Here is a 17,044-nt window from a genome sequence, read left to right as displayed (position 1 = left end):
TAAGTATTTACCAAAAAATACTATGTGCCTATCACTTTCCCAGTGCCAATGGGGGAAAAGAAGATTATTGCGATAAGCCTTTTAGGTGTTTGTTTCTCACCACTATGACCAATAATGACCAGATTTACTCTCCTGCTTTAAACAACTAGAAAATCAGACAAAATATATCCAACAACAGTTTTCAGATTTTGGACAATTAGGCAACACTGGACAGAAACCCTATGAAAAGATAAACAAAAAAGGTGAGTCCTATGATAGCACAAGCTTAGACCTGGAAGTTTCCACACTGCAGCACAAGGAGAAAAATCACAAGCAAAGTCCAGTGGTCTCACCAAGTTTAGGAGACAAAATTCAAGGTTCAGAGGCCAGTATGGTTAGAATTTGTGGAGAAATGGTAGCACAAAATATAAAGTTCATAGTATCTGGAAACCAATCAAAAGTCACCCAGGAGGAAAGAATAACCCAAAAGGAAAGCAAAATTCCATCAATAAAAATAGACCCAAGAATGACAGATGACAGAATTAGTAGATAAGTACATAAAATAAGCATGTGAAGTACAGCCCATCCACCTATACTGATGACAACAGAAGAAAGCATGAGCATGAAAAGGACAGATATGGAAGTGATGAAAAAGACACAACTCCAAGACTCAGATGAAAAAATACTGTCTGAGATGAGAAAATACATGATGGGATTAAAAATGGGATTATACAATGCAAAAGAAAACTTGTTGAACGTGAAGATAAAGCAATATAAGCTAACATAAAATATGAACATTAAAAAGACTAAATAGTAAATGGAGCATCAGTGAAGCATTAGAACTATAGGCCCTCAAGTAGTTTGACATATACATCACTAGAGTGTCATAAAGCAAAGAGTAGGAGAAATATTTGAAGAAATAAGGATCGAAAATGTCATAAGTATGATGAAAACTATAAAGAAATACAAGAAGCTCAACAAAAGCTGAGCAAAAGAAACATGAAGAAGGCAATACAAAGGAAATCACTAATAAATTCCTGAAGACTAATGATAAAGAGAAAAATCTTTTTAACAAAGAAAAAAGATACATACAGAAGAACAAAGATAACAAAAATAGTTTAAAGTATGGGGGGAAAACTGTCAAATAAAAATCATACAGTAAAAATATTTTTCACAAACAAAAGCTAAAGAGAGTTTACAACAACTGAAAGACTCCATGACCAGCACTCAAGAGGTGTTAAAGGAAGTTCTTCAGATAAAAGAAAATGAAACCAGATAGAAACCTGAATCTTTATAAAAGGATGAAAAATGGCAAAAGTCATGAGTTTGATGATAAATATAAAAGATTACCTATTTTTTTCAAATTCTTTGAAAGATACCTATTTAAAGCAAAACAACATATTTAAGATTATTTTAAAAAATAGTATAAAATGTGTGAGAATCAAATAAAGGAGGTAAAGTAGAATCATTGAAAAGCAACACTCAATCAAATAGAAGACACAAAAGAAGGAGAAGCAACAAAGAACAGATGGGCAAACAGAAAATAAATAGCAAATGATAGATTTAAATTCAACCATTTTATTAAAGATCATAAGAAATGTAAATGATCTACACTCAAATTAAAACTAAAGATTGAATAAAATAAAAAAAATCTAAGTGCTCTGCGTAGATGTTCACTTTAAAAATAAAGATATGAATAAGTTAAAAGGATGGAAAAGATATACTGTATTAACACTATGAAAAACAAAGTTGAAATCACTATATTTAATAAATTTAAGAACAAGGTATCTTACCGGAGATAGAGGGATAATTTATAATAATAAAAGAGGTTTGAAAAAACTGCAAATCTACAAACTCAAAAAAATACTCCTTATACTGAACCAAGTTTCTACAGATAAGATCTGAACAGCGGAAGTTAAGTCTCTACAAAACCAAATGACATTGCTAACACTGCTATGACGTTTTAGTCAGGGAACAGAAACAGCCAGAGAACCAAGACAAAAGAATTATGCACAGGACAAAAGGACACCACTGTTATTTAAAAACATTGGTAGAATTTCCACTAATACAAACAATAATGTAGAATATTTATTAATATTTCATATAGGAAGCAAAGAATATGTCTAAATATCTGAGGAACAAGTCAAGATGGCACTTATCATGGGCCCCAAAAGGAAAAACTCAAAAGAATTTTAAAATCAGTTTTCCAAGCTTATTACCTTTCTCCTACACTGATGCTTCTGACAGTCCCGCATCTTAACACACTTAGTTTCACAAAGATAAGGTTTATGGCACGGCATTCGTTTTGTATGCTTCCCACAGCGACAATGCTTTTCCACTTCCTGGAAGAATCAAATGCTATTGACTTTTGTTGATATGATTTTTTTCACATTGCTATCTCTATAACTACTAAAAAATGAAAGAGAAAAGTTTTAAGAGCCTTTTGTATTAAAGACTTAAAAAAAAGGCTGAATTTTCTAAGACACTTGTTTCAAAAAGACTTCACAGAATTTCTATTATTAAATTTAGTCAAAACTTGATATTAAATAGTAAAACAATTAAAATCTCTTATATCTAATTATACCATAACATCTATACATCTAGTTTCAATAAAACAAGAAAACTGGATTATGTGGTAGCATGTCAAAACCAAAATGACATCTAGGCATTTTTTTCCATCATCACTAAGCCTAATTCATTGTTGCTTGGAATGTCTACTGAGAACAAGTCCACACTAGTCTAAAAATGACAACATTCAAACTTTTACCAAGGAATACAAAATAAATGGTAACTTCAGACTTAACTGCTGGCATACTCTCCTGTTTCATCATAATAAATGTTAGATCATGACAACAGATGTTTAAGAGAACAATATAAAACAACCCCATTTGACATAATATGACAGCTGTTAAAAAAGTAATCATTACAGGAGACGACTAACTTGTCTACATGTTTCACAAGGGCCTCGGTGACAACGCTGTGAACATCTATGGATTCCACATTCAAGTACTTTGTCACAACTGTCTCCACAAGTTGGTACATCTTCTGTACAAGGCAAGGAAAATTCTAGAAGCGGGTAAAAAAAAAAATCAGTATTAATAACAACATATATTATTATAAAACACTAATAATGTGCCATGTACTTCTGGTTACCTAAATGACAGGCCTTTCTGACATGAGTTTTTGCATCTACATAATTAATGGAAAAAGTTCACTTTAATGAAAATAACCCCTAATATTTGTAAAGTTTATGCTTTAAAAAACAAAATTATTTGGCTGCATCAGATCTTAAGCTGCGGCACGTGGGATCTTCGTTGTGGCGCACAGGCTCTTTAGTTGTGGCACTCAGGCTTAGCCGCTCTGTGGCATATGGGATCCTAGTTCCCAAACAGGGATCCAACCCAGGTCCCCTGCATTGCAAGGAGGATTCTTAACTACTAGACTGCCAGAGAAGTCCCAAAGTTTATGCGTTTTAAAAAGAATTCGACACATGACACGTTACCATACTCAAGAAGCACATTTTTATGAGCTAACTACTTCAGAAATACTTTTATAAAGAAATAAGTAAGTCCCTGGAAACTACTAGGAAGAATTCTACAATATACAGAATAAAAAAAAAAAAGAAAATTGCTCTAAACAAGCTCATAGGATGAAAAAAAAAGATCTAGATTTTCAAACTATGAAATTGGCCTTTAACATAAATATTTTATAACTAATGCTGGCAATAATCTCACAAATACGTGTGCTGGTATTGGTGCTTAATCAAGAAAGTGAACGTCAACTGAAACTCTTCTATGCCTTTATCTCAAAGCAGTCAAAACTAAATTCACCTCTAATCTAATACAGAATAATGGCAAGAGTTTATAACTATTAGGTTTCCTTCATGTGCTGGCCACTACACTAAGTAATTTATGTGCATTTTATCACTTAATTCTCACAATTATCTTATGAAGAAGGTACTACTATTGTCCCCATTTAACTTGAGAAAAGTATAGTTCAAGAAAGTGGGATTTCAACCCAGATACGCTTAGTCTTTTTTTTTTTTTAATTTTAGCAGAGATTTATTCAAGCAAGGAAAGAAAGAAATGGGATCAGAGGAAGGAGCTAAATCAGGAATACATCTTGCAATACTTATATTCATCACAGTCTTAACTCACCCAGATTTATATATGTTGGCACGCTCTTCAGAATGGTGACCCTTATATAATCAAAGATCATATTATTATCACTCTACTTCAGTTTTTTGTTTGTTTTATCAGCATGCAGCACAGGATATTGACATTTACTTCCCTGAATCACTTCTCTTCACTGGTCAGGGGTTGAAAGAACAGGGGAGTTGGAAGAGCATTCAGATGGAAGCCGAAGATACACTTTGAATGTGCTTTGATGGGTTGAAAAGAGGTTGGTCTGAGATTGACAAGACACCCATTTCAGAGTCTTAGGAAGTTTGGGGCCAAAATCTGAGTTCTTAATCCACCAGGCTACATTGTCCTGTTACCCAGGTGTGTAGAAATCTAATATTGAATTTATACTATTATAAAAATGACATTGTACGTTTCCAGAGAAAGCTAATTGCGAAAATATAATAATTAGCATAACAAGTAATCATAATCTGATTAAAGATTTTTTAGAAAGCCTTACTTGACTTCTGACATGGACAGAACCTTTTCCCAGATCGAGGACAATCTCCACAAGCACCTACATGGCAAACTTGCTCACACGTATGATTACCACATGGTAGTGTTTTCCCACATACCTAGAACAACATGCAATAAATGCTAAAGACTTCAAAGTTAACAAGACTTCGTATACGACATAATTTCTCAATCACAAATAAGCAACTTCTTATGCTTTCTCTCTTACATAGGTATCATGAATGTGCATAAACAAACACACATACACGTTTCTTATGTGCCAGAGTATATTTTTAAAATATAATAAATGCAAAAAGAACATACAGTTTCATGTGGTCATCCACCAAAGATTTCCAATGGTACTAAAGCCATGCCAATTCTAAGACAAGCTACAAAATCAACCCTACTTCCTCAAGTGGATTAACTCAAGAAGAGGGAAAAGAGGAGAAAAAGCTAGCAAGGAAGAGTACATATGTACTAAATCTGAAATTCAACAAGTCACTATTAATTTGAAAAATAAATTTCTCCTAGTAATTAAAATGATACTAAGTTGAAAAGTTTCCTAAAACATGAATAAAATTCATCTGAGTTGCTGTTCTTCCTCTCTTTTTATCCAACTAAACCTAACTAGCATTTCTAATTGTATATGCTTTGGTAGACATTAATACCCACTCCTCAAAATACATATACACTTACTTGATCACAGTGCCACAGTGGACTTGCACAGCTTCTTTCAGCTACTCGTTTGCCACAGACACACTTTTGTCTACTAACTCTTGGACAAGGTGGGCAACTTCCTAAAATCAAAATGATAAATAACCATGGAACATCATAAAAGCAATGGCGGCTGCTTTGACTTCTGCTTAAGGCTGGAACATCTAACACTTATGACCTTTTACCTGCATGACAAGGATTTTCACATTTATGTTGTCCACAAAGCAATTTCCGTCCACATGGCAGCTGACAGGACCATTCCTTAGCACTGCACCGGCGAGGGACAGGTTTTGCTTTCTTACAATAACAAGTAGTTGTGACCATCTTGGGACAAGGGGGGCAAGGACCTAGAAGCCAATGAAAGGAAAAAAAAAATCAGAAGTCAAAAATTAAAAATTTCAGTTCCTACACCTATCAGTAATTCCTAACACTTTCCTGATACTTTAAAAGGCAATCCCTTCAAATATTTTCTTATGTATACTTAAGTTCTGGATTCAACTTTCACAATGATTTTTTTGCTTCAATGTAAGAAGAAATAACTACCCACAAACAACAAGAAATATAATATATAACTCACCCGGATGGCAGAGGAGTAAACACTTATGGCCACAAGAAGGTTTAAAATCTCTCTCACATACTTGGCCACATGAATGAGGCACAAGCCACGGATCTAAAGGTGGATCTTCCACTTTTCCACAATAGCAATAGTACCTGCTTGGTGTGTCAGATCGTTTGTATTCAAACCTACATTTGGGACTACAAAGAATGAAATTCCTGAAGTTAATTTCATTTATAAAAGTGACATGAGATGGGATATAAATATACTTAACAATGGAGTATATACAATCAGTTAATGTAACCTCTGCTCCATCTCTATATTAGTAAGAAACATGATTTTACTAAAATCAACTTCAACCATCTAGAACAGCTCTGTCCAATAATTTCCTGAGATGATGGAAGTGTTCTATACCTGTCATGTCCAACACAATAGCCATTAGCCACATATGGCTAGTGAGCACTTGAAATGTGGCTAGTACAAACAACTGAGGAAGAAACAATTTTTTATTTCATAATTTTAAGAGTATAAACAACTGCATGTGGCTACTTGCTACTGTATTAAACAACACATATCTAAAATACTGCTATACAAGAAAGCAACATTAGCTTTCTACTAACCACCTGAACTTTATTCTTGACTTATTCATTCCAATTTTATAAGGCTCACTATTTTAAAAGTTTGGTTGGGTGGTCTACAAATAAGCAAACTATATTAGCAATAGCAAGCAGAAGAGAGAAATCAGGTTACAGGTAGGTAATATAGCAGCAAGAAACACGGCAAAATCTAGAAGGGGAAAAATATTTGAAAATAAAAAATATTCATATTTAACATCTAATACAAAAATATATATATTTCAAATATGCCTAAGTCAAAGAAAAGTTCAAATACTGCTTCACATTCTCTGCTAAGACAAATTTTTACCCAGCAAGACTAAAATAAAGCAGTTTTGGTCCTAGAAGCCAAACTAAAATAATAAATGTAGAAAATTTAATGAGACTGGATAACCTGAAGCTTTGATAGATTTCGAGGCTAAAACTAGGAAGCCAATGATCAAAATGTTAGATGTCAGTCTTGTACAATGTGACACTAAAATATACAAACAGGAGCTCCTGAGAGAAGCTGCAGAATTTCAATGGATTCTAGTTGGAAAGAAATTAAAAGTTCTTTAAAAAGATAACTAAGGCGTTGCTTTGTGCTGTGCGTTGGGGGGGGGGGGGGGGGGGGTGCGGTGGAGAATCTAAATGATTTAGTAGTTACCAAAAGGAACTAGTACTTAATACAAGTTGGGGCAATGGAGGGAGCCATTAGTAGGTTTCATCTCTTTACAAACCAAATGACTACTTGAAGGCCAAGCATGGACAATGAAATTGCCAATAAAGCAACTTAGAAGCTACAATTTTCATTTATTTTACTACTAAACACTCCAACTAAATTAGAGAACGTTACCAAGGCCAGGGATAATCTCTCTTTCCAAAATCATCATCCGTCAGAGAAGATACCAGAAACTGGCTGTCTTTAGCCCACTTCTGGATACAGGGCATGTGAAATATACAGAAACATCCTGAACAACTCCAAACCTAAGACAAAGGTATCAGAGATTAACAAACACAAAAGGATTTTTCTTCGATAATTCCACAATACTTTAAAATAAGTACCATTTTAAAGAGCTAATTACAGAAAAAAACGCTCCTCTAGCATAATAGAAGAAATGTTCTTTTAAAAAATTAATTTACATGTAGAACACTTCAAAGAAAAATAATATTAACCATCCAGATTCATTAAGCTAGAAACTACTGCTAACATTCTGAAAAAATCTCTAATATTTTTGTATATATTTCATACTTTTTAAAAAATGAGGTCATACTGCACTTACTGATAAGTAACTATAGGCTTTTTTTTAACATAGTATAAGCATTTACCCTTATCAAATATGTTCATACAACATGATATTTATAGCTGTATAGCAGGTATCACATTGATTTATATACCATAATTTAACAAATTTTGGGTTGTTGTACATTTAGGTTTTTCTAATTGTAAATAACACCACAAAAGGAATCCTTAAACACAAGTATGTACTTACAATCTCTGTTGCCCCATTGTTATAAAAAATCTATTAGTCTCGCAATTAATGCTAAATTCTAAAACTTGGGTGAACAAAGAAACCTGAAAATATATATATAAATATAAGCCAGCAGAAGCACTGAAAAAAAGCCAACTTCTTCCCCAAAAAGAGCAGTGCCTAAAAAAAGAACTGGGATATAGAAGTAAAAGGTCAAGAGAGGGAAAAGGAAATGCGAATAAACTGCATATTACTCAGCTGATTACCACTAAGGGCCAAAGTTCAGTCCTGTTAGGAATGTTCTGAAGAACCACATAAAACATGCCTAGGACAACTCCAGCCCCAACCACTAGCAAAGAGGAAGCTAGGGCACTCATCCCCTAACTCCTTATGGTGGAATGTTGCCCCAGCGGGCATTAACTCTGCCTTACTTCGGTACTATACCCACTTCCTGCTGAGTTAGTTCCCAAAGAGAAAGCAGTGAGGTTGGGGAAAAAACCCACAGACAGCAAGTGTTTAATGCAGAGACTATTCCTCCGCTGCAGCTGAATTCAGAGTAAGCCAACCAGAAGCACCAAAGGCACCTGCAGCTGCTATGCTATCCTATCTGATATAGCTTAAATTTCTGGTTCATTCTGCATGACCCTTCCATTTCACATCTGACCTGACTGCCCTTCTCTAGGCAATGGTGCTACAACAGCAGAGGATTAACTTGAGGTCTAAATGGTGAGTCTATCACATTCAGTCATCACGTCTCCTTAATTGCTTTATTAATGCTCTTTAAATTTACATATATATTAACTTCACCATTAGGCCATAAAATCTCTAAGTACCTAAGTTATCTCTGAATCGATCTCTCCCCATTAACCTAGCCACTTTCCAGAAGTACCTTCAACACAAGAGAAGCTCACTAATAAACCATAAATGTCACTGCTAGGTTTTACTTCCTTGAAGGCAGGGAACATAACGATATTTTTTAAAACCTGGTGAAAGTAATGAAATATAAGTTATTTAACATTTCAGTACTTGTGAGTCTCTATAAAGTACTGATCCTAAAAATGCTTTATCAACATGACATATGCATTGAAACTGAAAATATTTGCTTCAGTTTTATTAATAGTGCTGAAAATATTCATTGCTCATTTAGAGGTATTTTTCTTTTAATCACAGATTCCCCAAAACTGAATATCAATTTATAAATAGAATTCTCAAATGAAACATTTTTGAACAAAAATAAGCAAAAACAGTAATAAATGATTGCAAAGTATACATGCAAAATAAGATATTTGAGGGAGATAACATTATTTTAGATAAGGACAAAAACTTACTGCTTGGTTTCTCTTCACTGAAGCAATACAAATTAAGCATGTCATAGCCCCGGCTTGAAAAGCTTCATTTACGTACTGTTTCGTTCGCTCTAATTCTCGTACATCTCCATCTTGAAATTTAAAAATTGAAAACTTAAGGTTAAGCAACATCTGAAAATAACACAAAGTCACCAACAGCATCACATTACGTGAGAACTGTCTAGTATTATCAATTGTTCAAACTACAGCTAAAAAAAGGAGAAGCTAAAGAAAAAAAGCAATCAGTGAACTGCAAAGAGGTCACAAAGTCCATGCATTCTATTTTGACCTTCTCTCAGAGTTCACCTGCTGTTACAGTTCTTAACAAATCCGGTGGGGGCAGAGCCTCAGGCAAAGGCAGCCAGATGCCAAGTAATAAGAGAAAGCATACCTAAAGTGAGGTGAAAGGAACTGAAAAGCAAAAGCTCTGCAGAGCCACTGAGCCTAAATATAAGCATATGTCCACCAATGTGTAAGCGCGTAAGAGTCTGTGTGTATGAGTCTGTCTGTCTGACAAAGCATGTTCTTAGCAAAAATCTGTCGAATGAAAAGATCAATACAGTACAATAACCTTGTTTCATTAAATTATGCTATTTCTGCTTAAAAAGGGAGCATGACTTAGAAAAAAATACTACACCGTATTTTCTTTAAGCAATCATTAAGCATTTACTTGGTAGACACTGCACTATTTGTATTTCAGTAAGATTAAATAAGATGTTTTTAATTTCATTTTACAGATGAGAAAACTGAAGCACATAACATTTAAGTAACTTCGGTATGGCTCCAAAGTGAGCCCTCTTGACCACTAGGCTATGCTGCAGCAAGGGTTTAATACAGGAAGGTCCAAGAAATAACAGCACAATGAAAGGCAGAAAAACCACCCCGAAGCTCACATGACACCAAAAGGACAATAATCTGAGTCACTTTAGTGTAAGAAAAATAAACCTACAGGCCTTTAGTATAATAAAGATTATTCAATAGAGGTTAACCAAGTCTCCAAGAAAAGTACACTACTGGCATAACTATCATAAGTACAGAACATGGCAATAAAATTGTACAAGCCAAAATTTATGTCATCAAAAAGAAAAATAAAAAGGACACTTGGATAATTCTTTACTTTCTAAGACCATCCAAGTAAACACAAAAGTCACACAATCTTGTTCTACCATACTATAAACACAAGTATAATTTAGGTTATTCAACAAAATATATATAAAATCACTCCCAAAACTATAAAATACTATAAACTTACTAAGACAATTGTTTTGAACAAACATCAAAGTTTGACAAGAATCCTTAAAGACAGACTTAATAACCATATTCTATGTATTTATTTTGCTCTTTGACATGGCTGGCTCTAACAAATGTAGAGCATTTTAAAATTTCATCTAATTTAACAGCTACCATGGAACACAGAAGATAAAAACAAGATGAATAGACTTTAATAAAGTCTAATCTTATATTTATAAAATTTATGTAAGACTTCTTTGAAAATTGTGTTAAAACTTGGCTGCAGCAATAAAGTATACTGCCCAAGATGTCATGGTGGACAGGATGGCATTTGAAGTCATGCATTTTAACAAGATCACTCTGGCAACTGAAGAAAAATGACTGTGAGGAGGCCAAGACTGGAAACATGAAGTACCAGAGAGGAGGTAGTTATAGCAGATGAAGCAAAAAAGACCTTTAGTAAGTCAATGTGTCCATCTCAGCTTTCTCATCTTTAAAATAGTAGTAATAATAATATCTACCCCACAGAGCTATTATGTGGATTTAAATAACTATTATTTAATAGCTATTAAACCTATTAAACAGATGTAGGGGCCTGAATTAAGGTGATGACAGTATGGGGAAAGGTGGGGTGAATTTAAGAAATTTAGGAAGTAAAACTCAGCAGGACTTGGTGACAATGAGATTGTGTTGCTTTGAAAAGTCAACGTTCAGGCCAAGATTCAGAAGGAAAGACTGCTGTGCCTGAAGAGCTGTCTGACATGGGCTGAGGGGAGGAGTGGGAGCAAATAAAATATACTCATGTCATGTATATGCCAACCCTGCTCCCAGATTTCTGCCTTAGGTGGGTGACTAGGAAAACTGTGGCACTACTAATATAAAGAAAATAAGACAATAAATAAGTTATCTTTCAACATATGTTTATGTTTCCATAGGCCAGTAAGACAGCAATACCCAACAGGAAGCTACCATTAAAGCCTGAAACTTGACATAAAAGTACAAAGGCTGTGAGTTCTGGTGTTCAATTCACTAACGTGAGATGGGAACCATCTCATAACTCTGGCATTTACTGTACTAGTCATTTCCTGACTTTGGTAGAGGCAAAGTACAGAACACAATGGAATGGATATAAAAATACTTATGGATTTGACACAATACAGAGTAAGAAAATTGCCTTAACACTTTGAGATGAAAGCCGGGTTAAAATTAACAAAACTCATAAATGATAAAAGTTTTCTAAACACTAGACAGAAATACTTGGTTATATCACTGGATTTCCTATTTAAAAATAACACCTGTACCTAGAATGGTTTAAGTGAGCTCTTCTTGTAGGAAACTTGAAGTTACTTTCTATGAAGTCCTTTAAAAGCAAGAAACCTCAAGGTTCCTCTTTACCAACTTTTACCTGGCTGAGCCAGACTTCTTAGTCAAGCTTCCTAATCTTAATTCCTTGCCAGATAGGGTAAATTCCTTAGAACCATTTTGATGATATGTACCCAGGCTCATGATGCTATCAATATACTCAGCAACTACTGTGGATAATACATACAAGAATGCTTCCAGCAATGACTGTAAGCATAAAATGTGGAACATGTAACAGCACTTCACTGAAAATAATCTATTTCTACACTTAGAACAAATCTTCACAGCAACTTCACTTTGCCCCCTTGCTCTCTTCAACAAATGTGGCTAAGTAACCCAGATATATACAACATACAATGTGACTGTACACACTGAACCTGAGGAGACTAAGATTTTTTTTAAAGCATAAACATCAGAAGTTGTAAGATATAAAATAAAGGAATAAAGTTAAGAAATGAAACTGACTCCAAGATACATTTAACATAATGAAAAAGAGAAAAATGAAGAATCAATTTAAAGGAGTATTCAAAGTCTTCAAGTGCAATCAAACCATCATCAGGAACAACTGCACCCAACTCATCTCTCAGGGAAGATCCCCCATCCCCACCACCCAGGCATACTAATGAGATGCCAATGAAACAGCAAAGAGAATTTCTAAGGCTATAAAAGACATTGCCATCCTATTACTGTGATAAAACATATAACTCAAATAGTAAACGGAGAAGGCAATGGCACCCCACTCCAGTACTCTTGCCTGGAAAATCCCATGGACAGAGGAGCCTGGAAGGCTGTAGTCCATGGGGTCGCTGAGGGTCGGACACGACTGAGTGACTTCACTTGCACTTTTACGTATTGGAGAAGGAAATGGCAACCCACTCCAGTGTTCTTGCCTGGAGAATCCCAGGGATGGGGGGGCCTGGTGGGCTGCCGTCTATGGGATTGCACAGTCGGACACGACTGAAGCGACTTAGCAGTGGTGGCAGCAAATAATAAAAGGTGTAAAAATTCAACTCCATAGCATAAGAATGTTCATTCTTAAGATACAAAAAGTATCCCACACAGAGTAAAGGTGTTAGAAAAAGTAAGGAATATATTTTTCATTTGATGTAGAAATATCAAAATTTAAAAGCTCATACAGTACCTGTCTGAGTAGTGTAAGTTATAAATGTATTAGCAACTATTTTTCCTCTTTTTCCTTCAAAATCTTCATCCCCTTCTTCTTCAGATGAAGAGCTAAAGTGTTCTTCAACAATTTTTTTGGCTGCGGCCTGATTAGCCTTCTTGATTTCCTCAAATTTCTTTTGAGACATTAGCTCTGCTTAATAGAAAAAAAAAAATGGTTTTCATTTCTGCAAAACAATCTCGCAAAAAGAAAGACATGATATACCAATACATTATTAAAATACAGATTTAAAAGTCACCTTTGGTGCATTCTATTTTACTGTCATCTATGAAAAAAAGTATTTTCAAATTTCTTATCATATAGGTAAAGAGAATACCACAATATAAACTTTCACTTTTGTTAAATATTCTGCTAAATGCAACAAACGGTTCTAGAGTGACTAACAAATCAATTTTTTAAATTATAAAGGCATGTTAAAGTATCAAAAAACTGGTGATCAACCTCAAGACAAGGACATTAACAAAATTAAAGTGAGATGTTTAAAAATAAATGGTAGGAAGGTCCAAGAGGGAAGGGATACACATAGCCGATTCACTTTGTTGTACAGCAAAAACTAACACAACAATGCAAAGAAATTATACTCCAATAATAAAAAAAAGTTTTAAATGAATGAATGGTACACAGTTATTCTTAAGAGGTGGGAAACATACCCACTGGGAGCACATCAGAATCAGCAAAGCCAGGTGCTTTTTCAAATCATCTTCTTTCATACTACAAACCCAACATGGCCTGGCCCACCAAAGACTTAGCACAAGCAATATTCACTGTATACCCACTATGTTTACAATCTGCTGCTTAGAAAGCCCAAGAACTTTTTTGTCTTTATTAGCATGTGGTCACAAAACACATTTACTGAACATTAATCCCACACAAGAAGTGACTGACTGTGGCTCAGACAGTAAAGAATCTGCCTGCAATGCGGGAGACCTGGGTTCTATCCCTGGGCCACATGAAGATCCCCTGAAAGAGGGCATGGTAACTCATTCCAGTATTCTTGTCTGGAGACTCCCCGTGGCCAGAGGAGCCTATCGAGCTACAGTCCATGGGGTTGCAAAGAGTGAGACACGACTGAGTGACTAAGCACAGGAATTCCAAAACACAAAATACTGCTAACATGGAAAATGTGCTTCTCACAACTTCATTCCAAAATGAAATGTTAAATAAGTTTTGAATTAGTTCCGTTATTCTGTTTAGCACTGTCTGTACTTCTGACTTTGTTACTTGCTTAAATAATGCAAAAAAGAATTAGACTACTTCATAGCACATTCCCAATGAGACTTCAAAGTCCTCAAGAGCAGGACTATCAGAATTCTCTACAAGCATTATTAATAAACTCTTCTGGACAGCAACCACAGTTCAAGAAAGGAGCCACAAACAGACTGAATTGATCTTAATTCATGAGTGCCTTAATTCATCAGCGCACTAAGAAATGCACTTTATGCTTGAAACTGATGAGTCACTACTCATAAAAACTTCCCATTTGAGGTGGTGTATTTGTATTTAATGATGTTTTATCTTTATTTTCCTCATGAAATCCTTTCCTTTTCTTACTGCAGCTGGCTTGGCTGGGACTCCTGGGTATTTCAAGTAAAACTGGAGGAAAATGTACAGAGCTTACATAGGAATCTTTGAGTGCTAGTAGAAAACTAATTGATATAAGATATATGACTCAAAATTTTTTTAAAGGTTGAAGCAGATATAATAAAAACATTCATAACCTGATCAATAGACCCAGATCAGATTATCTCAAAGACAGCTGACAAAGCAACCTTCCCATATATTATTTTTTACAGTCAAATCTCAATTATCCAGTTGAAGGATGCTTGCTTTTCTCTATCCACAAAATCCATGGAAGTTCACCAAAACTGTTCACAAGTCTCCCTCTTGCATACCTCACTACCACCAATATCATACTCAGTAACTCACCACTATCATAAACTCAGAATATCACCTAACTTTAAAATTAGCTGAGGAGGTAAAACATTCAGAAGCTCAATTTGCTCCTCCACCCAAAAAAATATATTTTGAAAAATTCAACAATAAAATTATTTCCGGGATTATTCCCTGACCTCCCTGCACTCTTTCACTGCTGTGGACAACCGAAAGCTGCATGTGTGCACTCCACCAAAACACTGCTTGGTTGTTCAGTCACTAAGCTCTTTGCAACCCCATGAACTGCAGCAAGCCCGGCTTCCCTGTCCTTCACTATGTCTGAGAGTTAGCTCCAACTCCTGTCCGTTGCCTTGGGTGAAGGATACTGACAAGCTGAGAGGCCACACCAGATATATCCAGGAAAGGACATGAAATTTGTGACTAGGAATTTGTGACCCCAGTACAAAACAGTACCACAAACTCAAGTGCATATAGGGCACAGATAATTAAGGTCACTAAACTAAGCAATCAAACAAAGATGGAAAATGACAACCAGCCCCAGAAGTAGGAGACACAATGCCAAGGGGAAAGCCTAAATTCAATCTAAAAGGGGAAAGCCTAAATCCAATCTAAAAGGGACTTCTGTAACTCGGCCCAGCGACTGTTGCCACGCATAAAAGTACCAAAGCCACAGTGTTTGAGAAGAAAAGTTGTCAACCGGGTTTTTATGAAATTTTAAAAAGAAAAACCAAAAAACTGCCGGCAATCAATTCAGATTTAACGCATTGTGTTAACCAAACTATACGCTAAATCAGACCGCTGGGCTACGATTTGCAACCTTGGGAATTCAATACACAAGAGTGAAGGGAAGACTACGGGACGGAGAAATAACAAAGATTAATATCAATTAAACTGATGATGAATAAGGTGTGATGGGAAGTGGCCTAGAATGAGCAGCTGCCTGAAAGCTTTGAGAAGTGAGGCCAATTATAAACTCCTGAAAGAGAAGGAAAGTAGTGAATGCGGAGGCAGCTCAGACTAGGCAGTGCCTTAGGAGGTGGGCATGCAGGTGAGCCCGAGAACAGGAGCCATTCTTACCACCGGCCACGGAAGTTTGCGGCGCTTCAGACCCCGCGGGGCTGCGCCGCGCTGAGCTACCTGGAGTTGCAGGGGTGGCCGCTCCTCCGGGGCTGAGGCCAGGACCAGCAGCGCCCACCGACCCCTTCTCTCGCCCTCCTCCGGCGCCGCGGAGATGGACTCCATTTCCTGAGGAGGGGGCCGCAGCGCCTCGTCCTCGGGCTCGGCCTCGACCACCGGCTACCTGGCGCCAGGAAGCTTCCATCCCTGCAGAGGAAAGGAAAAAAAAAAAAAAAGAGTGGAAGGAGCGTGAGGGCTGTGGTGCCGAGGAGTCTGGAGAAAAGGACAGTGAGGGAAACCGAGATGAGGGTGGAATGAGGAGGGTCTCCGCCAGACGGGGGCCGGATTTGAAAAGGTCGCGGCCCTGTCTCTCCCAGAGGGCGAGCCCCCGCTATGCCCAGGCTTTGGAGATGGCTAGGAGAGGGAGAGAGCTAGGCAGAGAAATGGACTGCAGAGCAAGCCGCATACAGCCACGGAGAAAGAGTCGAGAGAGAAGGAAAGAGCCTCCTGGGCCTCGGAGTAGCGCGGTGATGGGAGAACAACCAACTGACCCGGCGTATCCCGCCGGGAAGCAACTGCAGTAGCAAACCCCAAGGAAAGCTACGTCTCCTTACCGACGGCGCCCGCCTCAAGCGACTACAATTCCCAGAAGTCCAGGCTCACAAATCGCAGAACGCGTGGCATCACCGGCCGTTTCCTCATCCGGGACCTTTTCTGTGTGTCGGCAAGACCTCGGAACGCATGCGCCAACTGAACCGCGCCTTCGGAAACTACAGTTCCCGAAATGCTCTGGGGTTCGGGCTTCCCTTCTGGCTCAGCTGGTAAAGAATCCGCCCGCAATGCGGGAGACCTGGGTCCGATCCCTGGGTTGGGAAGATCCCCTGGAGAAGGGAAAGGCTACCCACTCCAGTATTGTGACCTGGAGAATTCCATGGATTGTATAGTCCATGGAGTCGCAAAGAGTCG

At 36.9% G+C, this 17,044-nt stretch overlaps 1 protein-coding gene across 6 annotated transcripts in view; it reads right to left on the bottom strand.

Annotated features, from left to right (window-relative positions):
• The window catches only part of NFXL1 (nuclear transcription factor, X-box binding like 1), a 59,592-nt gene extending 42,752 nt beyond the window's left edge, over positions 1 to 16,840 (bottom strand). Inside the window, exons 1-11 of one of the 6 annotated variants that reach the window (XM_025290086.3) lie at positions 16,693 to 16,840; positions 16,040 to 16,285; positions 13,028 to 13,204; positions 9,277 to 9,386; positions 7,333 to 7,463; positions 5,905 to 6,083; positions 5,513 to 5,674; positions 5,310 to 5,410; positions 4,621 to 4,735; positions 2,921 to 3,045; positions 2,199 to 2,321 (exon numbers count right to left, since the gene is read on the bottom strand). In XM_025290086.3, the coding sequence (XP_025145871.2) occupies positions 2,199 to 2,321; positions 2,921 to 3,045; positions 4,621 to 4,735; positions 5,310 to 5,410; positions 5,513 to 5,674; positions 5,905 to 6,083; positions 7,333 to 7,463; positions 9,277 to 9,386; positions 13,028 to 13,204; positions 16,040 to 16,283 (1,467 nt within the window). In that variant the 5' untranslated portion in view covers positions 16,284 to 16,285; positions 16,693 to 16,840. Of the gene's footprint in view, positions 1 to 2,198; positions 2,322 to 2,920; positions 3,046 to 4,620; positions 4,736 to 5,309; positions 5,411 to 5,512; positions 5,675 to 5,904; positions 6,084 to 7,332; positions 7,464 to 9,276; positions 9,387 to 13,027; positions 13,205 to 16,039; positions 16,286 to 16,546; positions 16,570 to 16,629 lie in introns of those variants that run through there. The other 5 variants (XM_006045873.4, XM_045166293.1, XM_045166294.1 and 2 more) reach the window with 5 other exon arrangements.
• Between the last annotated feature and the right edge of the window lie 204 nt (positions 16,841 to 17,044).

The sequence above is a fragment of the Bubalus bubalis genome, chromosome 7 (genome assembly GCF_019923935.1).
Source record: "Bubalus bubalis isolate 160015118507 breed Murrah chromosome 7, NDDB_SH_1, whole genome shotgun sequence".
Lineage (NCBI taxonomy): Eukaryota > Metazoa > Chordata > Mammalia > Artiodactyla > Bovidae > Bubalus > Bubalus bubalis.
This window is presented reverse-complemented; position numbering and strand designations above follow the sequence as displayed.